We start from the raw sequence: 24,481 nt of genomic DNA on the forward strand, positions 1-24,481 counted from the left end.
AGGGGGGCTCCCAACTGTCCACAACAAATGTCGGAAGACAGAAAGATATGACTTCTACTTTTGTTCTTTACAAAGATAAGAAGCCCTCTGGTCTTGCAGTGGCTCGCTCAGAAAATACAGAATGGCACGTCTAGCTGGGTCGCTCTTATGTATGGAGGAGTTGGGTAGGAGATAATGGTTGACCAAACGACCCTCTAAACCATTGTTCAACGGACCGACATCTAAAATGTAAGGGAGCTTAACGTGTAAACTTTTAGTTTTCCTTTTATGAATAAATAGTACACATGAAAATAAGTGAAACTTTGTAATAGATCTTATCAGAGAAATCTGCTTCTTTCTGATTCAGGGCTGATCAATCAAAATGATCAAATCACAGGTAAAATCTGTATTCAGTAAAGACGGATTGTTACATCACTGAGACAGGAGATGGCAATTGCTGCTGATGAGATTCTATGTAAATGGAAGGAGGGAGGATCTCTGCACCTAGATCGTCCCTCTCCACCACCCTTCTGTATAGGAGATTGCAGTTACTATTGACAAGATTCATCTATTTCAGTAATGTAACAATCTGTCTTCACTGAATAATGATTTCACGGTTACTCTAGAAGACATCCTTACTGTGTCTTTCAGCTATCCACACATGACAGTTCAGATACATTTCTTTAGGTTGTCATATTCCCTTTAATACAAATCAGAGTCTCCAATTTAACAAGTAACATCCTTTAGCCACAAATGTTGGGAAGCTCCATCTATAAACGGGGTTGCCCAAGACATAGATTCTTATGACCTACCTTTGGGAACCATCACCGACCAGCTGTCTGCAGATCTAGCAGCAGCCAGATGTCCACAGAGTACAGAACAGAAGAGCTCAGGTCTGTACACTGTGGAGGAGACATTATTGGGTCCTGCAGATCTCATTCACATCAATGAGAGATGAGCTTCAGCAATGGAGATCAACCTCTACAAAGTTTACAGACTTGTTCTAATCCTATGACACATATAGAGTCTCCGAAGTCCACAAGAAAGCCAACACCAGATTATTTTAATAGCTACAATTCCTAAAACACAAACAGGATACAATCCTCTTTGGTGGTTGTAATCTACGTACAAGACATTCACACACCCTCACACTCTACCTCTGAAGAAGCCATGGCTGTGATGGTATGCAGGACTTCAATGTATTATTTTTGGGGTTAACTTTGTGTTATTTGGTCTGCCTCTTTTAGTTGTTTAACTGTATCTATGGTGCTGACCTACATTTTTTTTTAACTGATGCCAGACTTTTTAATTAACATTGGCAGAATATAGTTTTCATTTTTGTGCACGTCATCTAGTAGATTGCATTAGCTGTACATGATGTAGCACCATGGTACATGGCATTTTATTCAGTGGTGTCCAACCTGTGCATTGGTTAATCTATCCTAAGGATCAGTCGGTCATCAACATCCAAGTCTTGGACAACCCCTTTTATATCTCAAATTCTGTTTTGGGAACATTGGGATGACATTTTAAAAAAATAAATAAATAAAATAGGTGATGTTCAATGTATTCTATGTCAGTAAGGCATGTGTTACCCCTATAACACATGTCCGCTGAGGGAAAATACAAGTAATGTGAAGACGGCATTATTTATGTAAAACCCCCCTCAATTAAACAGAGAACATTGCATACTTTATGTATTATTATGCAGATAACAGATGGATAGGGGGTTACTAAACAGTAAACTGATCAACGATTTTTAGCGAGAAATGTAAATCACCCATATAAGACATTTATACAGTTCTCATTTTTCCTATTACTTAAAGCAAGATTTTTTACTGATCTTGAATAGCACAGCCAAGATCTAGAACTTTTCTGAACAGATAGTGGACAGATAGGCTCCTACAATACCTAGTGTTTTAAACTGTAAGAACCTTTGTGGCAAAATAAGATGAGAAAAACAAAGCCGGCTCTTTTACCGAAAAGGCGCCATTCTTGTCCGTAGGTTATGTCTTGTATGGCAGCTTAAATAAAACAATTGAAATGAATGGAGAGATTATGCTACACCAGACATCACCCTGATAGAAGGCACCATTTTCAACTCTTGGATAAGACCTGTAGCCCAACAGAAATGTGTGTGTAGATAGATATTCAATATGCAGTAGATTCAGACCGATTTAGGCTGGAGATACAAATCAGAAAGTTGCTGGCCACACACATCTGTCTGAGGGTAGTCGGGAGTTACTCCCATACACAGATTGTTTGAACATTAAATTATAAAAAGTAAAGTCCGCCATACAGATTAGACAGGTTTGGCCAACGTTAATATAAAGATCTGTGAAAACCGAAAATGAAAATGGGCTTTAAAAGATATTTTATAAATTCAGGGTCTGTACATCATAAGGAAATCAATAGATCTATATTCATGAACTCGAAACAAATTCTTTCCATTGGAATACAGAATGTTAATGAAGGTTCTACAAGGGTTGTCCGATGCTGCTCACCTCCACATTGGGAGATGGCAAGTGATACCGGCCAGGATGCTTGTATGGTCATCAGGGGTCGTGCACTATTCTGATCAGCATCACCTCCTGTGGATGTGGACAGTTCCAGACAACCCATGTAAGACCTCATTTTGACGACTGCTTTTCCAGGGCTGTGTAGCTGATAAGCCAAAATGCCTACTCAGACTCTGTTACCTTCATAAATGGCCAAAAAGCAGTAATTTTTTTTTTATCAAATAAAGAGGGTCGTGGAAATTCAGACAAGTATAGAAATGTTAAAAATAGAAAAATCTTCCGCTCTATCAAACTAAGTTATTTAACCAATATTAAAAAAAATGGCAAAAATATTTATATTTTCTTCAAAAGCTGGAATGGGAGTGGGTACATTTCTATAGATTTTGACTTCACCCAAAACCAACTCTCTCTCAAACTCTACAGACCTGTGTTTATCAGGTAGATGGTTTTCACAAATACAACTCATACTCATTATGGTGTATAGACATGTTCATATATCCGTTTTCTTTGCAGACTGACTGTCCACCTAAAGCAAAAATGGAGAACTATCTTTTTTCTTTAAATCAGAATTACGAATTAAAACTTACTCAGTCAAGTGAAAGGAGCAGTAAAAAAAACAAATTGCACTTGGACGCCATCTGTGTATTATTCGAGTGCTATTTTTTACTAGCTCATAAGTAGGAAAAACTTAGTCATTTTCTTTCGCATAAGAGAAAAAAAAACAAATGCCACACTGATGGTAAAAATTCTTACAAAAAATGGTTTGATAACTCAGTTCCAAAGCTCAGTTTTTCCTCATGCCAAAAATTCAATACTGGTTATAAATTTTTCTTACACAAAAACGTTGTGAAAAAGTAATACAAAGTCCTAATACCCACCACTAACTATTTCACAGGACTGAAAAACAAGATTACTAAAGCTGGAGAGACAGCAACATTTTAGGGCAGGAAGTTAATTTTCCTTTCAGGATGCAATTAAATAGGCGATTACGAGCTGTAAAAATGTTTGACATCACAGACGGGCAACTTTGAGAAAAGTGCTGCTAGAATGTGTGGCACATCACAGAACTTCTCAAGGAGGACAAGTGGATATTAAAAAGGTTATCAGCAGGAAGACAAAGGTTTTCGTAGTATCGCTATTGACAAAAAGAAAACTTTAATACCGGAATAAAAAGAACTATCTCCAGGGTAAAACCCATTACATTAACAATTACAGGGAGCTACTGATAGGCGAAGACAGAGTTGTAGTTTAGTTACTCCATCCTTTACCTGCGGAGGACGGGCTGGTGGTGTGCTGATCAGAGGTGCTGGACCCATGGTGGATGCTGCATTGAGACTTCTTTCCCTTTCATCCTGGTAAATTCGATCTCTCTCAGCTTCAGGCAGCTGTAAGAAATTCTGCATTGCCCGTAGATTTACCAGTAATGACTGAGATGCTGTCTTGGGATCTTCTTCCTTTCGTAAAATTTCCGAGAGCAAGCCCTAAATTAAGGGATTACAACGTATTAGTTGTAAAAAAAAAAAAAACTAGACGGCGCTGCAGGTAACTATATTATTCTGCCAAAAATTGAAGGCGCTAATAAAAAAAGTACACTGATGGAAATCTGCTAACAAAATAAAAATATATAGATATATAAAATACAAATAGATAAATCAAAGAGGTATTTCTAAATTGGGACATTAAGTAGATTATTTGACAAGACAAAGCATCATAAAATAAAACTTATAACAAGATTTTTTTTTATATATTTTCTGGATTTGCATTATCGCACTATGGCATGGCACAATTCACAAGGAGAAGTGTCACCCATTAGGTCCTCTGTCAGAGGCCTCTCATCCACCCACATAAGACCTCTTGCTTTGCACTGATGAGAAGCAAACCTCCAAAATATGTGTCTGAAAATAGTGTCTGGTTTGGCCTTTATGACAAGTCATGTGGCAAGTCTAGTTAAAGGGTGGATAGTGACTTAGCATTGCTACTTCAAATAAGTGGATCTAGAATTCAAGTCCTTGTTTTCTCTGAAGAGGCTATTTGTATATCTGATGTTAGAAGACAAAAGAGGAGACCATGAAAAAAGTGAGAACAATTGTAGGGTTCTAAGCCAGTTAACCACATCAGGGAAGAGCTGAAAATGTACCGTAGATACTATAGAAAACCAGGTATCCAGTTCCGAGGATTAGGCTCCTCTTGCTATAAAACAACAAATGGCGGTTTGTAGAAGGAGCGCTGGCGGCCGTCCCAATGAGGAATAAGTGCGCAGGTCCCCGCAGCTCCAGCCGGATACCCCACAACGGGGGAGAAAGACTTGCAACAGGAACAGAATAGCCGGTCTCAGGAGCGCAGAAGGAGAACACAGACACCAGTTAGGGTAAAAGCACAACGCGTTTCAACGGCGTGCGCCGTCTTCTTCAGGTGGATATTTATTCATGATATGCAAGGAAGCAGTATTTAACCTTACAAGGACAAATCACAGAACAGTGGTAATTACATATGCAAATGTAACATACAAAAAGTGGGCATGTATCATTTATTACAACATTTTAGCAGCAAAGCAGCAAATAATACATGCCCACTATCTGTATGTTATATTTGTTAAAAGATTTTAGCAGCAACAAATTGCCTAATAAAAACCAATTAAAAGAAAAATAAGAATAAAAAATAAAATAATGACCAAAGTAATAATAAAAAAATCAGCATAAAAAATTATCATAAAAAATAAAGAAAAAATACAAATAGACGTCTAGTGAGAAAGTTACTAACTAGACGTCTATTTGTATTTTTTTCCTTATTTTTATGATAATTTTTTATGCTGATTTTTTATTACTTTGGTGATTATTTTTATTTTTTATTCTTATTTTTCTTTTAATTGGTTTTTATTAGGCAATTTGTTGCTGCTAAAATCTTGTAACAAATGATACATAGAGTAAAGGAACAAAGTCCAGCTCACCATACCGACATTCCCCAGGTCTCGGAGCACGGAACCGCTGTGTCAGGGCGTGAACAAACAGGAAAAAAGGAGAAGATCCAGCTCAACGATATAGTGAAAAGTCCATAGTTTTATTTCACCTCGAAAATAGCATGGTGTAAGGACAAAACATCAGCATACAAAAGGGTTAAAAACCAAGATCAACGCGTTTCCGGTGACTAAGCACCCTTAATCATGATTAAGGGTGCTTAGTCACCGGAAACGCGTTGATCTTGGTTTTTAACCCTTTTGTATGCTGATGTTTTGTCCTTACACCATGCTATTTTCGAGGTGAAATAAAACTATGGACTTTTCACTATATCGTTGAGCTGGATCTTCTCCTTTTTTCCAACAAATGATACATGCCCACTATCTGTATGTTATATTTGCTGCTTTGCTGCTAAAATGTTGTAATAAATGATGCATGCCCACTTTTTGTATGTTACATTTGCATATGTAATTATCACTGTTCTGTGATTTGTCCTTGTAAGGTTAAATACTGCTTCCTTGCATATCATTAATAAATATCCACCTGAAGAAGGACGGCGCATGCCGTTGAAACGCGTTGTGCTTTTACCCTAACTGGTGTCTGTGTTCTCCTTCTGCGCTCCTGAGACCGGCTATTCTGTTCCTGTTGCTATAAAGACATAGTAGCTGATTCATAAAAGCTGTTTAACGGCAATTCTTTGCTTTAAAATGTTGAAAAATTTACGTGAAACTACAAATTTTGCAAAGAAGTTGCAAAAATTGCAAGTTGATGTTTTATTGACAGACAAGCCAAGCTTTACAAACTGTTTGAAAAGTGGGTGAAGCTCAGCTAGGACGGTGCATGGTTAAGAACACCCAACAAATCCATCACAATGTTCCCCACACAAGTACTGTAAGTTACTACAGAAATGTACTCTATCCCCTGACTAGAGTACATTTCTTGCAGTGGAGCATAGCAGCAATGGAGTATAAATGAGTACATTTTAATAAAACTGGAGTGGGAATAGCAACATGTCCACTGAAAATGGTCAATAAAACCCTCTAAGACTAGTAATGCATACTGGAGTACGTGGTTGTCTAAAATCAGATTAAAATATTACTAAAAGTTGGTGCACAGTATGATTTTGCTACTTGGTTGCACGTCACGATCCCACTTTTTTGTGATGTTATCAAGAGACTACTGTACATATAAATGAAAATCGCTCTGAGGAGATTAGGCCATCTTTATCTTCCTCTCATTATCAGAGCTGGAAGTGAACTACAGTTTGGGGTCAATCAACAATAACATTTCAGGGGAAATTACGTACAAATTTTGCAAAGGTTTATTTACACAGGCCGATTATCATGAATGAACGTTCCTAAAAAATGCTTGTTTCTTGATAATTGGACATTGTAACCAGGCTGCCAACTGCCTGGCAAAAAGAAAAAAAATTCTCATTCATCAGGTGAGATCATTTTGAAACGTAAAAAAAAAAAGACACGTGCTGCCGAGAACAATACAAGTCTATGCGCATAGAACAATCATTAACAGTCATTCTGTGCACTTGAGAAACCACCACTGATCAGCAAACATATGGCAGATTGGAGGTCTTTTAATGCAGCTTGTTGGCAAATGTACAGTTGTGGCCAAAAGTATTGACATCCCTGCAATTCTGTCAGATAATACTCAGTTTCTTCCTGAAAATGATTGCAATCACAAATTCTTTGGTATTATTATCTTCATTTAATTTGTCTTAAATGAAAAAACACAAAAGAGAATGAAGCAAAAAGCAAAACATTGATCATTTCACACAAAACTCCAAAAATGGGCCAGACAAAAGTATTGGCACCCTCAGCCTAACACTTGGTTCCACAACCTTTAGCCAAAATAACTGCGACCAACCGCTTCCGGTAACCATCAATGAGTTTCTTACAATGCTCTGCTGGAATTTTAGACCATTCTTCTTTGGCAAACTGCTCCAGGTCCCTGATATTTGAAGGGTGCCTTCTCCAAACTGCCATTTTTAGATCTCTCCACAGGTGTTCTATGGGATTCAGGTCTGGACTCATTGCTGGCCACCTTAGAAGTCTCCAGTGCTTTCTCTCAAACCATTTTCTAGTGCTTTTTGAAGTGTGTTTTGGGTCATTGTCCTGCTGGAAGACCCATGACCTCTGAGGGAGACCCAGCTTTCTCACACTGGGCCCTACATTATGCTGCAAAATTTGTTGGTAGTTTTCAGACTTCATAATGCCATGCACACGGTCAAGAAGTCTAGTGCCAGAGGCAGCAAAGCAACCCCAAAACATCAGGGAACCTCCGCCATGTTTAACTGTAGGGACCGTGTTCTTTTCTTTGAATGACTCTTTTTTTCTCCTGTAAACTCTATGTTGATGCCTTGGCCCAAAAACCTCTACTTTTGTCTCATCTGACCAGAGAACATTCTTCCAAAACGTTTTAGGCTTTTTCAGGTAAGTTTTGGCAAACTCCAGCCTGGCTTTTTTATGTCTCGGGGTAAGAAATGGGGTCTTCCTGGGTCTCCTACCATACAGTCTCTTTTCATTCAGACGCCGACGGTTAGTACGGGTTGATACTGTTGTACCCTCGGACTGCAGGGCAGCTTGAACTTGTTTGGATGTTAGTCGAGGTTCTTTATCCAACATCCGCACAATCTTGCGTTGAAATCTCTTGTCAATTTTTCTTTTCCGTCCACATCTAGGGAGGTTAGCCACAGTGGCATGGGCTTTAAACTTCTTGATGAGACTGTGCACGGTAGACACAGGAACATTCAGGTCTTTGGAGATGGACTTGTAGCCTTGATATTGCTCATGCTTCCTCACAATTTGGTTTCTCAAGTTCTCAGACAGTTCTTTGGTCTTCTCTCTTTTCTCCATGCTCAATGTGGTACACACAAGGACACAGGACAGAGGTTGAGTCAACTTTAATCCATGTCAACTGGCTGCAAGTGTGATTTAGTTATTGCCAACACCTGTTAGGTGCCACAGGTAAGTTACAGGTGCTGTTAATTACACAAATTAGAGAAGCATCACATGATTTTTCGAACAGTGCCAATACTTTTGTCCACTCCCTTTTTTATGTTTGGTGTGGAATTATATCCAATTTGGCTTTAGGACAATTCTTTTTGTGTTTTTTCATTTAAGACAAATTAAATGAAGATAATAATAACAAAGAATTGTGCTTGCAATCATTTTCAGGAAGAAACTGAGTATTATCTGACAGAATTGCAGGGGTGTCCATACTTTTGGCCACAACTGTATATGCAACCTAAGGTTGACCATCTACAAAGGGGTGAAGGACTTTGTATCTCTGAATTGTGTAAATCATCTAAAAAAAGACCCATCACATATCGGTACATTTCATTGTGCCATTCATGAAGAAAGACTATTGTGATCAAACAGCCCAATACCTAAAACTTTAATTACACTTAAGAGATTGTGTGATAATGGTGATCAAGCCGTCTACAGTGGTTGTCTCTAAGGGTACCGTCTCACAGTGGCACTTTTGTCGCTACGGCGGTACGATCCGTGACGTTCCAGCGATATCCATACGATATCGCTGTGTCTGACACGCAGCAGCGATCAGGGACCTTGCTGAGAATCGTACGTCGTAGCAGATCGTTTGGAACTTTCTTTCGTCGCTGGATCTCCCGCTGTCATCGTTGGATCTGTGTGTGTGACACCGATCCAACGATGCGTTCGCTTGTAACCAGGGTAAACATCGGGTTACTAAGCGCAGGGCCGCGCTTAGTAACCCGATGTTTACCCTGGTCACCATCGTAAAAGTAAAAAAAAACAAACAGTACATACTCACATTCCGGTGTCCGTCAGGGTCCCTCGCAGTCTGCTTCCCGCTCTGACCGCCGGCCGGCCGGAAAGTAAGCAGAGCACAGCGGTGACGTCACCGCTGTGATCTGCTTTCACTTTACGGCGGCACTCAGTCAGAGCGGGAAGCAGACTGCGAGGGACCCTGACGGACACCGGAATGTGAGTATGTACTGTTTTTTTTTTTTTTACTTTTACGATGGTAACCAGGGTAAACATCGGGTTACTAAGCGCGGCCCTGCGCTTAGTAACCCGATGTTTACCCTGGTTACCCGGGGACCTCGGCATCGTTGGTCGCTGGAGAGCTGTCTGTGTGACAGCTCCCCAGCGACCACACAACGACTTACCAACGATCACGGCCAGGTCGTATCGCTGGTCGTGATCGTTGGTAAATCGTTTTGTGAGACGGTACCCTTAGTGTTCCTAGAACAGAAGAACAACTAATTTTGTAGCAATTATGCTATGGAGAGGTGTTACTGCATGCAATAAACTTGGTATTTTATTTCTCAGCTTAATAACCAAATACCATTTATTGGTCAGGGAGGTAGTTACAATATATTAGATACCAAAGCTGGATTCGCACTGATCTGAAGGAATATACCCTAAAGACCAAATTGGGCATCTATCATTCAATCATGGTGTTCATTTCTGAGTGGCAGCAAGAATAATATAAAATTGCTATCTAAGGTGGATGGGCACCTTTAATTTCAGTCGATTGAACACTCGAACAAAAGTGAAAGTGAATGCCTTTGTAAATATTTAAGGTACATAAAGTGCCTTTAAAGTGTACTTTTGTCCTATGAAGTGAGCACAGTCTCCCTGCTTTAGTATAGTCTTAGGTACAAAAGTCCAGGTATTGTTTGGCACATGCACTTTATATGGGGATCATTGGTTGTACCTATATACATTAAAAAATGGATTACTAGTGATATATTTGAAATACTACTATACCTATGAGCTTATATCCATTTGGATTGATTTCATTAGATGTATTGACTTGCACTTGTCACTTTTCGTTAGTCCTGTTTGAATTTTATTATTGTTTTAAACATTGGAAATAAATACTGGTTATTTTAAACTATCTAATTTGAATGGATCCTCTTTTCCCTGATTAATTGTTTTTTTGGGGAGGTGTAGATACTAAAACTTATAACAGGTCAGGAGCTGATAGGGAGGTGAGGGTGGTGAGCAGATAACTGCTGTACAGAAATTAACGGTCTTGAGAGAGCCAACATGGATGTACGGTAATTAATGGGTCAGGATCTGGGGAAGAGCTGCATGAGAACAAGCAGTACACTATGTAAGATAAAAGCTCTTACAGCAGGAGAATGAAAGCAGATTGAAAAAGCAGGTAAATTGGAAACTTGCTCATTTTCATGCTGTCTAACTAAAGTAATTTAATAACATGTAAATTCAACACAAAAGCTGACTGCAGGAAATAAAAATCTAAACCTTGTGTGTATTTAAGTTCATGCAATTTTTATATCTTGTATTTCAAGTTCTCCTGATAATAAAAGTTGGACAAAGCATATACTTGTCTTAGTAAGCACCATTAAACTACAGTGGTTAAGATAAATACACACAGTAACGCACAACCTTCAGTTTTATCATCGCAGCACAGATAACCTCCCAACAATTATTGATGGGGTCATGGCAAATAATTGGGCATGTAATTTATTAAACATTGCAAAAACAGAAGGTGGCTGAACTGTGCGTCTCATTTATAGTCGGAGCAGTCAGTTGTGAATCAGTGACTCTTTATCAATCTTGCACTTATCAGTAATCTGATAGGAAACATATAACAACAGCGTAGATCATAAAGCTGTACAACGTAATAAAAGCCCTTCATAAAACTTGCAAGTATTGTAGGTCACTTCATAATTTATTATGTGTGGTGTTCAAGGTAATAAAGACATTATATCACTCTAGAGAAGACAAAGGGTTTTAATACTGGAGCATAACATGTGAAATCTCTGCTATGAGTTCAACTGGGCGTTTCTTCATACACTTCTCTGGGGGCATGTGCTTCCACCCCTCATTCCCAAAGCCTGCCAATAGCGTCTGAGGCTACTAAATGAAGAGCTGTGACTGACAGTGCCTGGGAAGGAGAGGTGAAAGCACAGGGTGTAAACACACAGAAGACTCAGAAGAAATGCCCAGATGAACTCCAAGCAGAGATTTTATATACTAAGTTCCAAAACAACAAATGTGAACATCTCTGCAATGGAGTGAGACAGTGCAAAGCATAAAAGAACAGTTTAACCAGGTGAGCATAAGGATTTTACAAGGCATTTAACTAAATATTTGGGGGCAAGAGACAGATCCTCTTTAAAAGAGCACGTTTCACCAGATTTTTAATGTTGAACTGGACACAGGATGCAATAGTGGCTGCAGACACGTGATGCTTCACGACATATGACGTACATATACAAGTCATATGTCACGTCTTCCCCATTGATGCGGGCTCCAGCTTTTCTGGCACATGACAGTTGATCTGATCAGCTGTCATGTGCCCCTAACAGCCATGGGTGGAACCGTGATCCACCCGCGGCTGATAATATGTTAAATGCTGCCGTCAATCTCTGACAGTGACATTTAACATGATCGTGCTGGAATCGCATCACTAACATGATCGCGAGGAGCTGATGGGTTGGCATGACATCTTGGGGTCTACAGGAGACCCCCGTGATTGTCATTGCTGACCTGCTATGAGCGCCGTCCCATGACCGGCGTTCATGGCAGATGAACATTTCTGCTACACATCTGCTGAAGCCTTGTTATGTGTAGAAAAAGCAATCAGAAGATCACAGCTAAAGAGACTATTGCAGACTTTAAAGTATAAAAAAAAAAAAAGTTAAAAAAATAAAAGGTTTAAATCACCCCACTTTTGCCCTATTCAAAGCAAATCAATAAAAAAATAAAAAAAAATACACATATTTGGTATCGCCAAATTTATCAAAATACAAAATTAATTACTCATGATTGGTAAACGGCGTAAAGATAAAAAAAAAATCAAAATACAAGAATTACGCATTTTTGGTGGTTGTAACACTGCAATAAAATGCAATAAATGCAATTCCACAATTGTTTTTTTCTGTGTTTTTTTTTTTTTTTTTTGTTACCATTTTGGCTAAATGCTAAAATTGACCTGCCAATATGATTCTCCAGGTTGTTATGAGTTCGCAGATGCCACACATTGTATAGGTTCTTTTTTATTCATGGCGCCATTTTTTGAGATCCGTAGAGTCTCTATCGGGATCTGGGGTTGGGTAAGGGTATATTCTTTTTTGTGCACCAAGCTGACGTTTTCCCCCTATACAATTTTGAAGTAGAATCGATCTTTTAATCGCCTGTTTTTTTCCAGCTTTCCAGTACATTATATGGTAAAATCAATGGTGTTGTCATATTGACGGAAAAATAAAGTTATGGCTCTGGGAAAAGGGGAGCAAAAACTTAAAGAAAAAAAATAATACAAAAAAGAAAAAAGGAAAATGGCCCAGGAGTGAAAGGATTAACAGTGTTTTCATTGTGGCATATACTTATTTCTCCTGTATGACTTTGACCAATCATAAGCAGCAACACTCAAAGAAAAGAATAACACGCCCTCACCATAGCTCAGCACAGATTACTCCTGTGTGATGCATTTAATGGCACACAGATAGTCTGAGGTCACTACAGAGCCATTACAAGTTGCAATGAGCACAGTAGACATGAGTTACCATGGGGGAAGGGAAGCACTACAGCTGAGCTTAGGTGTGTCAAATCACAAACCCATCCATAAACTCTACACCTCTTATAGCACTTTTGCCTCTGCTGAACTGCCCCTTCCCTCTACTGCCTGTTCATGGATAAGCGCTCAAAGGAGTCAGTAATCAAACATGTGTTGTATCACTGCAAATTATAATGGCTTTGCAGTGAAATCTGGCTGTTTGCCATGTGTCTCACACAGAAGAAACCCTGTACTAAGCTATGCTGCAGAATTGCCGTACCAACATTGTCGGCGCTGCCGTTTCTGTGACGTGACTTGCATCATGTGCAGGCTGCAGTCAATGATCGGCTGCTCATCAGCTGCAACATTTACTATTTGATCAGAGCGTACATCCGCCCTGGCGGAATATTAATGAGCTGCCGCCTGCACGTGATACAACAAGTCACGTCAGCTCCGGGAACAGCTAAAATGGTGTCACTGCAGAAGGAAAGTATACACTTATGTTTACTTAGTGTCCTTGATGGAAGAAGTCTGTCTGGTCAATTTTTTTTATTATGGTGCTTGATCCCCTATGGGTTCAAGCAACATATTGTAATCCGATTTCTTATATTTTCTTCTTCTTCTTCTCCGCGTTTTCCGCAAATAATGTGGCCCGAACTGCTCGGCGCAGAGGCCCCATTCAGGTGGCGTTTCGAAGCCCTCGGTGGGTACAGGTGTGCTATGTATTTTTGGAGTCGATCCGATTTGTAGTTTTTTAAAAAATCGCATTTTTTTAAAAAAAATTTCCCATAGGAATTAATGGCGACCTTTCCATGACCCCCAACTTGACCTTCCAAAGATGGCAGCTATGCAAATGTACGGTGTCCATTTTAGGACATGATCATTTATCAATGTCAAACATCAGAATACAGCCCTCGGTGGGTACAGGTGTGCTATGTATTTTTGGAGTCGATCCGATTTGTAGTTTTTTTAAAAAATCGCATTTTTTAAAAAAAAATTTCCCATAGGAATTAATGGCGACCTTTCCATGACCCCCAACTTGACCTTCCAAAGATGGCAGCTATGCAAATGTACGGTGTCCATTTTAGGACATGATCATTTATCAAAGTCAAACATCAGAATACAGTGACTATGACACCCTCCCGTCCCGTGTGTGAAAAGTAATTGCCCCCCCGATCCCGTGTGTGAAAAGTAAGTGCCCCCCGGTCCCGTGTGTGAAAAGTAAGTGCCTCCCCCCCGTCCCGTGTGTGAAAAGTAAGTGCCCCCCCGGTCCCGTGTGAGAAAAGTAAGTGCCCCTGGTCCCGTGTGTGAAAAATAAGTGCCCCCCGGTCCTGTGTGTGAAAAGTAAGTGCCCCCTCGGTCATGTGTGTGAAAAGTGCCCCCCCCGGTCCTGTGTGTGAAAGGTAAGTGCCCCCTCGGTCATGTGTGTGAAGAGTGCTCCCCTGGTCCTGTGTGTGAAAAGTAAGCGCCCCCCCCCCGGTCCTGTGTGTGAAAAGTAAGTGCTGCTGTAAAGCTGGCAGCGCTGTTCAAGCACCATGTATTTCCTTCAGGAAATGCCCATCTAGTTATTACTGCTATTATATAAAAAAAAAAAAATCCAAACCTTCAAAATGTAAGCCAAACATTGAGGATGGAATTTGTTGATATTATTCAAGCGCGGAAGTTAAAGGGAACCTGTCACCCCGTTTTTTCGGTATGAGATAAAAATACTGTTAAATAGGGCCTGAGCTGTGAATTACAATAGTGTAGTTTGTGGACCCCGATTCCCCACCTATGCTGCCGAAATACGTTACCAAAGTAGTCGTTTTCGCCTGTCAATCAGGCTGGTCAGGTCGGATGGGCGTGGTGTCTTCCCCCAGATCTTGCGTAGTTTTCCGTTGGTGGCGTAGTGGTGTGCGCATGTCCAAGGTCCCGAATCCTGCACAGGAGTGTGAAAATAGCAGCGATGTCCGTTATTCCATTGGTGGTCGGTGGGCGCGGCCATCTTGCTTTGGCCGCGCGTGCGCAGAAGCGGCGCTCTGCTGGCCGCGGCTTCAGGAAAATGGCCGCGGGCATCCGCGCGTGCGCAGATGGCTATCGCGGCGGCCATTTTCGTGAAGCCGAGATGCGAACTCTGCTTCACGAAAATGGCCGCCGCGATAGCCATCTGCGCACGCGCGGATGCCCGCGGCCATTTTCCTGAAGCCGCGGCCAGCAGAGCGCCGCTTCTGCGCACGCGCGGTCAAAGCAAGATGGCCGCGCCCACCGACCACCAATGGAATAACGGACATCGCTGCTATTTTCACACCCCTGTGCAGGATTCGGGACCTTGGACATGCGCACACCACTACGCCACCAACGGAAAACTACGCAAGATCTGGGGGAAGACACCACGCCCATCCGACCTGACCAGCCTGATTGACAGGCGAAAACGACTACTTTGGTAACGTATTTCGGCAGCATAGGTGGGGAATCGGGGTCCACAAACTACACTATTGTAATGCACAGCTCAGGCCCTATTTAACAGTATTTTTATCTCATACCGAAAAAACGAGGTGACAGGTTCCCTTTAATTTCTGGCCCATATATTTATTGTAGATCTTTTGCATTTAAACCATACATTAAACCCTAGAATCACACCCTTTAGAATGTGTAGAGATACAAGCACTGGCATTGCAGCACAGTGTATGAACACAGCCTTAGGGGTATATTAATGTAATTTATTTGAGTAGAGCTTAGGAACACTGAGAAGTTCCGCAATACACTGTACAGCTTTTCTGCACTAGAAAAAGCAAACGATAGAGGGCAGTGATCAGGGAAAAGATGGAGAATAAGGCACATGGTAGCCCTAACTGACACGGCCATCAATTGTTAAATATAGTATTCCCCCGTAATCTTGTGCAGAACATAGCCAACACTTTCAAAGTTCTTTTCAGAGTACTTTGGAAGAGGAGGATGATGCACTAGATTGATGCCGTTGCCTCTCTGGCTTCCAGATTGTCTCGCCTTCATACATAATCATTGATTGAAGCTGAATTGATCAGTCTCAAGCAAAATCAAAAGTACCTAGAACAAAATAAATAAATCAATTTCTCCCAAGAAAGCAACACTATCTAGAATATCTTTGTAGAGACTCACAAAATTAGATCCTTGGTCCAGGTGGAAGATTAATCCAAAAGCTCCACCCAACACAAATTGGGTCAATGCCAAGTATGAAGCATACAGTTATCTGGTAGAAAGTAGCGCTGTGGTGACAGGTTAATGGTACCTTTTTCTTACCTTTAATTCAGTAATGATAGAGACGGCTGGTTTATTCCTGAATTATACTACAAAGAATTACGCGAAGCACAGTAGTAATTATGTTGTTGCACTTAAGCAGTGGATCTCATTTTAGCACGTAATTTGCACAAACTTCTTGTAAAAACTACAGGATGGTTTAATGTATAATGTGATTTCCAAGGATCTCCTTTAAAAAAAACCACACATCTCACACACCAAAAACCTGGAGAGCACATACTCTATTTTTCGCCAACCAAAAACGGCAGAAGCACAATTATGTCCCATCTATGTAGCAAGCTCATTTTTATCGTTAGAAATAAGTTGAACCCACTAATACAAAATGCCAATTTCTCTCATTAACAAATCTACGTTCCTATGCCATTTAAATAGCTAATTTTCTCGGGGAAAAAAAAAGTGTACCGTATATAGTTTTTCGGTTTTCGTTCTAATCTGCTTTAATTGTCCCTGTTGTTCATCCCCATCTGTATTATAGCTATGAATCCAGCAACTGGAATTCTTAAGGGTGCGGAAAAGTAATAATGAAATGGTTTCTTTTCCGTATTACACTTGTGAAGCTCTCCGATACAACAGTCCCTTTATTACAGCTGCTCATCTAAAGGAACAGCATGGAATAACAAAAACATACAGATATTTATTGACCTCAAAGGAAGAAGAAAAAAAATGGCCCTACCGCATAAGAGTAAGAAACTGTGTTTTTAATAAGAAAATGAATATGACAGATTAAGAAAAGGCGGGAGGAAGCAGAACACGTCCTTATTTCCATGAAAATCTGTCCCATACCACATAATATGGCAGAGAATGAATGGCTCGATTATGGATGAGCGGCTCCTTCAGCATGTGTTGTTCCATTAAATAGTGTGCCGAGAAACACTCGACTACACGTCGCACAGGTTAAGTCAAACTGTTGACACGTTCCCTTTAACAAGTTTATTCATGCATCATTAGGAGTCATTTTGTCATGTAGCATCCGATCTCTAATTCACAAGGGACATTCCCAAGATAATGCTAATTCCTAGAAACTGCATACATTTGAAAGGAGCTGACAAGTGCAAAGGACTCCGATATTTAAGAAGACACAGCGAGTGCCACCCGTGAGTGAGACATGTCAGACTGGGGTCGGGAGCGTTGGTACATAAACCAGAGGTGTCATCTCTACAAAAATCATGCAAGGGATGCTAGAAATAGCAATTGTAAAAAGTGTGTAGTTTTTCCTCACTGCCTTTTTAAAAAAAAAACATTGATCGAGATGTTACATGGATCTGAACTGTAGTACTGCAAAGACAGCACAAAAATATCAAAACTAACATGGCGTAATCAAGTGCTCAGTCTTAGGCTGTGTGCACACGTTGCAGATTTTTCACGGTTTTTTTTTCGCTATAAAAGCGAAAAAAAACACATACATTATGCATCCCAACATTTAGAATGCATTCCCCAATTTTTGTGCACATGATGCGTTTTTTTTCCCGAAAAAAAAACGCATCGCAGTAAAAAACGCAGCATGTTCATTAATTTTGCGGATTTTTTGCGGATTACCCACTATATTATTGCATTGGGAACCTCCGGAAAAATCTGCAAACAAAAACGCACCAAAAATGCAGTAAAAACGCGAGAAAAACACTCAAAAAACGCATGCGGATTTCTTGCAGAAAATGTCCGGTTTTGCTCAGGAAATTTCTGCAAGAAATCCTGAACGTGTGCACATAGCCTTAAAGGGTGTCTGTCAGTAGGATCAACCCTCTTAAACAGTCTACATGGACATGCAGGTCAGGAAATTGAATAAAATGTTACCTTGATATCTGAGATCAGATGTTTTATTCCAGAGAAATCCATGTAAATGAGCTGTTAAGATCTATGGGCGGGACATGGATCTCCCTGAGAATCTGCCTCCAGAGCTTATTTTATATGAAAGTGAGTGCTGCCAGTGTGAGACCTGTAGCCCAGGAAAGCAGACTGTCAGGCATTACATGTTGCCCCGTTTCATTTAAAGTAATCTCTGGGGGGAGATTCTCAGTGAGATCTGTGTCCGCCCATAGATCTTAACAGCTCATTTACATATCAAGAACAAGGTGGATTTCTCTGGAATAAGACCTCAGATTGCAGATTTCAAGGGATCATTTTATTCAACTTTCTATGAGTGACATGACCATCTACACTGCTTCCGAGGGTTGCTTCTACTAACAGATTCCCTTTTAAAAAAAGAATCTACATTAATTTGCCCGCTCGGACTGCAGAGTCAAACACAGATTAAAAAGGAATTTCTAATGCATTTCATGTTAATATAATTAATTGAGATCAGAATATTGGTGGCTGGTCAATAGGACTGACTATCAATATCAGCTCGGTGGACATCTAGCTTTTGCCCCACCAGTGATCAGATTTTTGAAGCATCTGCAATGCATTGCCTAAGAACTGTAACCTCTGCATAACTTACATTGCTCCATGTAGCAGCATGTTCTATATTATTAGGGCCAGTACTGGGTATACATAGTTCAGGCATTCTCTGAATCACTTAAAAATACCCGGCACACACCACCACTAACCCCACCACCACCACCCGGCACGGCACACACCACCTACTAAAAAGGCATACAAGTAGACCGAGATTTTTGAAGGGGCTGCAGGACGCACAACAACAACAATCCCTTAAAATAGTTGGAAAAATATTTAGAATTGAGAGCCCTCAGTGGTTGATACGTTTTAATGGCCAACTGAAAAGATGGTAACAAATTGCAAGCTTTCGCGACTACTCAGGTCTCTCGAAATCTTGCAATTTGTTACCATCTTTTCAGTTAGCCATTAAAAGGTATCAACAACTGAGGACTCTCAATTCTAAATATTTTTCTATCTACTGGCTAACACGGTACCAAGATATACATCTTTCCTGTATTAAAATAGTTGATCGCTGAGAGTTTGATGCCATTGATCTGATATTGATCCCGCTGAGAGGCCAATATTTTGATCCTGCAAGACCCTTCAGGTCCATAAAAAAATGTGTTTTCTTTTTCCTATATTTTAAGTGCATACTTTAGGTTCTTCTCTAAAGACGGCCATATAGGAAACACTTCCTTTCTGCATTTTCTTTATGGACTGGGCTGCAGTGTGTATATGTACATAAAAATCAAGTAATAAAAGATTAATTATTCCAGTCTCTGGAAAGACCAGTGAACGAAAGGTGAGAGGCAAATACACCATTGTCTGTGTATAAAATGTCACTATGGCAGCAAATGCATATATCATTACCTCACTGACCTGTTACCAGTCATGCTGTCCAAGTCTACACAGTAAAGCTGACAAATGAGCTAAAGAAAAACAGGAAGTGTCAGCCTTTTGTGGATGCTGTAAGGGAAAAGGGCTTCAAATTTAGATTATTTCAGACTTGCACACACAAGCCTGACCTCAAGTCCCAGGCATTTTGAGCATTGGATTATATTATGTAACATGTGTAGGATGTAGTTCAATCTAGAAACACTATTAAACAGTGGTAAGTTCCCTTAAAAGGTTTATGTTTCTCCACAAGCATCTTTTGCAAATTCTTCTGTCTAAAAAAACCTTTGAAGGAAATTGTATGGAAGAAATAAATGAGGGGGAAAGGGCTCAATCGGGTGGCAACAACAATTTGTTTTGTGTTTGTCGTCATTTCCATAAAAACTAAAAACATTCAATAAGAACATTTTGGTTTTCATCCATAATGTAGCATAATGGTTCTCAAAACTGTCTTGGGGGACCACAGCGTACACCAGACTCTGGGAATAAGAAATGCATGAAGACTTGTATGCAACTTCTGTGCTTGAGTCTCAGTACACGGGAAGAAAGGACGTTAATGGCAGAATATTTTATGTGATGTAAATCAGATAAGTTTGTCATCTCCAACATTACAAACCTTCCATTTATTTTATATAGGTTAGTTCACCCCTTAAAGTGGTCGTTCACTGCTCGGACAACCTAGTCTCAATCAGTATGTCTACCCCGAGTAAAATAACACTTCTAATCACCTCAGATTCCGGCGTCGTTCCAGTGGTGTCAGCACTCACTTTCCTGGGACTTGCCTCACAGTTATGTCACGCAAGCTCTGTAGACAATCAGCGCTGGCTTCCCTCTCCCCACCCTCGGACAAGTCACACATCAAGATGAAGTCGGAGCTGCAGTCGCGATGTGACATTCGCTTCATGTTCGATTCGTCTAAAGGCGGGAAGAGTGAAGCCAGCGCTGATTTGCTGCAGTGCTCACGTGACATAATGCAACATGAGAGCCAACACTGTAAAGCTGTCAGCACCACAGACGAGTATTAGGTTGGGTTCACATTACGTTAGTGGCATCCATTAGATGGACTACATTACACAGCGGCATAATGCAGTGTAACGCAGTCTGTTTAACGCCGCCATTGACTCCAATGTCGGACGCATCACTAGCGCACGCCCACAATGGGCATGCATAAGGGATGTGCTGTCATTGAGTGACTGACCCTGAGACGCGAGCTGCAGCGTTTCCGGGTCCAACACTGCTAGCGCAGATAGAGCTAGCAGATGCTCTATCTGCGCTAGCGTGCTGCCATACCGGCACTTGCGTTTACAGCAGCCCGTTACCGTATGTGTTGAACGGGTTGCTGTAAACGCAATGTGAACCCAGCCTTAGTGTTGTTGTTTTACTCAGGGCAAACATGCTGATTGTGTACTCCTCCGAGAACCTTGTCTCAATCTCTTTGAAGAGGAACTGTCACCAGGTCTAAAGTGTCCAGTTTTTGTGCTTCTTTCATTTATGCCTGTCGCTCCTGAATATGCAGCATCATGTTTTTCTTAAATCCATCACTTGTTTCCAGCAGTATGGGCCTTTTCTATTGGTGTTAATTTTTGTGATCTTTACCATGGGGGAATGGCTCACAGGATTCTCTCAGGGAATGTCTTTAGGCAGCCCTGCATAATTACCCTGTGTGTAACACCCTTTTAGTAAAGACCCCCCATAAACTAGTACTAAATAAAAAAAACAAAAACCAGCATAATCAGGGGGCAGCGGGAATAAAATAGGAGCAAAAAACTGGCCACTTTTCATCTTGAGATAGGTCCTCTTTAACACAGAGATAACCGGGTAAATGAAGAAGCACACAGTGCTCTGAAAGGTGGTTTATAACCGCATTTCTTCAGAAGAAGAGAGGGAGAAATGCTGTACAGAAATCAATGGGCTGAATGGAGCTGAATGGGAAGAGTTATCACCTCTCCTGGAATGTAAGTACTGCTATGCTTGGTCAGAGTCTGGAGGCCAAGCTCTATGGAAACCAGCTGTACACTATAAGGGTATGTGTCCACAGGCCGTATTACGTCCGGATTAGCTGCGGATTGAACACTGTGTACAGCCGCAGCGTTCAACCCGCAGCGTCCAGATGTTACAGCATAGTGGAGGGGATTTTATGATTTCTGCGATTATAAACATGTGGCGCATCTTTTTGGAATGCAGCATATCTGTTTACATAACAGGGTCCGATGTATATATAAGGAGCGGCGATCCCAGATGTGTACAATGAACACGTCCGGAATCACCGAGCATACAGAAGGGGGCAGCGCTTTGTGCAGAGCGGGTTTTCCGCTCCATCCAAAGCACCTACAATCCGGACTATGGACACGCACCCTAAAAACTTTCACTGCAGAATGCCAGCACGTCGAAAAAGCAAGACCATTGCAAACTTGCTTATTGTCATGCCTTCTACCTAATTATAGAAACCTATGAACATTCCTATGAAAGGAGCTTTTCCAACTCGGTGACTTATGGCTAACTTAGGAATATGTGCTGCTGTCATAGGACACATGAGGTTTGGTCTATGCAAACAGGCGAGCTTTGTGGTCTTTGTATTTTTACTTGACTAACAAAATAATCTAATTTTGACTCAGTCGACACTGAAGAAAATAAACTTCTAACTACAATGTTCCCTTCATGCTGCAGAGAAGATGTGCAACTCCTCACATCTAACCCCTGTGTTTAGGAGATAAGATTTGGAATGCCTGGTTTAACTACATTAACTTTCTTTTTAAAGTTAGAGTTAAGAGTTGTGTATACGGTATTGAGAATGATCATGTTATGATATCTTTGATCTTTGGACTATAATTATGAATTTACATTCCACCTCTTTAGCTTCTAAGATCATACACTCTCTTAATTACATGATTATTGCTACGTGTCCCATTTATAATTCTTCTATGCACTGTTAAAGGGCATACAAAAGGTAATAAAGTAGATCCTGTATTCAGGAACACTTCTGTTAAGCTGGTCAAACTTCTTCAATAAGCAACTACTACCAGTTCTGTGGAGTCGGAGTCAGGGAAATTGAGGAGTCGGGGGTTTGGCTTACTGACTCCACAGCCCTGATACTACTTAACATTAAAATGGTCAATATCTTGTTACACGGCAGAAACCTCTCCTAGAATGTTAATAGTATAGGTGCCTCTAAGCATGGAGGTAAGAAGCCCCACTGCTGTGACCAGGGCCGGTTTTAGACAAAGTGGGACCCTGGCCAAAAATTTAAAGTGGAGCCCCAAATGTTCACATATTGCACCATCGCACAGAAAGATCTCAGTTGTATTTACATGGGCTGAGTTCAGGCCGCTAAATGAACGTGATTGGCAATATTGAAGTCGTTCGACGCTTGTTTCCTGACCTCTTTACTAGGGTTGAGCGAAACGGATCGTTCATTTTCAAAAGTCGCCGACTTTTGGCAAAGTTGGGTTTCGTGAAACCCGACCCGACTCCAGCGTGGGATCGGCCACGTGGTCAGCGATCTTGGCGCCAAAGTCGCGTTTTGTATGACGCCTTCCCCGCCATTTTTTCAGCCAATTACGGAGTGTGGGCAGCGTGATGACATAGGTTCCGGTCTGGTTTCTGCAGCGTCATAGAGCCATATTACCGTTTGGGCTGCAGTGATTTCCGCAGTCAAACACAACATATGCTTTGCACGGAGAGGAGAGAGAGAGGGAGAGGGGGAGAGGGAGAGGGAGAGAGAGATATATTAAGTAAATGTAAAAAATAAACCACATTGACTTGCATTGGGTTTCGTGTTCCGGTCCGGAACCCGACTTTACAGTAGAATCGGCCGATTTCACGCGATCCGACTTTCGAGAAGGTCGGGTTTCACAAAACCCAACTCGATCCTTAAAAAGCAAAAGTCGCTCAACCCTACTCTTTACACCGGCTGAGGAACAATGATGGACACAGAACAATCATTAGTAGATCAATCTATCCCTATACAGTATCATGCCATCATGTTTATAAGCAATGTGTATAGCTGAGAGTAGTCACTATTAGACTGGTGCACTATTAGAAAGGTGCAAAATTGTGCAGTATTAAAATATTACTTTTATTCCATTTCTCTAAAAATACCATTTTACATACGGTACATAAAAACCATGTGGAAAAAATTGTGCAAACAAGGCAAAACAAAACAAATATAACTGACCGGAATACCTAAAACTTGCTAAATGTACAATGCCTCACTAGGTATGACCCAGTCTAAAATATGGCGGCCATTAGCACAAGAAGGTATATCTGTATCAGGTTACTAAAACCAGTCATAGATAATCCTACTATATACTAATCAGCATGCAAAAGAAAATGTGGGGAGCAGCACAAGACAATAGATATTTGGTAGCGTTCAACAAATCAGAGGAACGCTCTCACCCAGGATAATCTAGTACGGTCTGGTGACCCCTAGCACAGTGGCATGAAAGGTCCATTTATGTTAAACTTCTTTCCATGACCAAATCTATTTGGAATAGATGTACCACTGTATTTGTAATTTTTATTGTATTGTTGGAAAACCCCTGGAAGCTTAAAATAATTGCACATGTCGAAAACCTCACCTGCACTACTTATTCCCGTGATATTTGCTTTTGGGGGCTGCTGAGCCAACCCCATAAACAGCAGGTCAGCCTGTGCATATTCATCTACTGCCTATGGCTACCTCTACTGTGAAAAACTCTTCAAACTTAGCAGGACCTGTAGCGTCTAGTCATTATACAAATGGTCATTGTCCTCCGAGTAGAAAAAGCACAACTTGCTGAGCAATTCTCAGGATCACCGAGGTTCTAATAAGGTCATAACACCTTAGGACAAAAAGAAAAGCGCAAACAGGACTTAAATGGGAATTGTACTTCCAAAAAACTGGGCATCTAGCAATGTTACAGACCAATATAAGAAATTTTGAAATATAGCTCACCAGCCATTTCTTCCTCTCCATCTTCC

General features: G+C 40.8%; 1 protein-coding gene across 9 annotated transcripts in view; it reads right to left on the reverse strand.

Moving 5' to 3' along the window:
* SATB1 (SATB homeobox 1) overlaps nucleotides 1-24,481 on the reverse strand; it is a 237,401-nt gene that overhangs the window by 49,077 nt on the left and 163,843 nt on the right. For 8 of the 9 annotated variants that reach the window (XM_077268875.1, XM_077268872.1, XM_077268873.1 and 5 more), the window contains one exon: nucleotides 3,767-3,979. The exons of the other annotated variant lie outside the window; for it this stretch is intronic. In XM_077268875.1, coding sequence (XP_077124990.1) covers nucleotides 3,767-3,979 — 213 coding nt within the window. The remainder of the gene's footprint in view (nucleotides 1-3,766; nucleotides 3,980-24,481) is intronic. 9 annotated transcript variants of the gene reach the window in all.

Source organism: Ranitomeya variabilis, chromosome 6 (genome assembly GCF_051348905.1).
Source record: "Ranitomeya variabilis isolate aRanVar5 chromosome 6, aRanVar5.hap1, whole genome shotgun sequence".
Taxonomy (NCBI): domain Eukaryota; kingdom Metazoa; phylum Chordata; class Amphibia; order Anura; family Dendrobatidae; genus Ranitomeya; species Ranitomeya variabilis.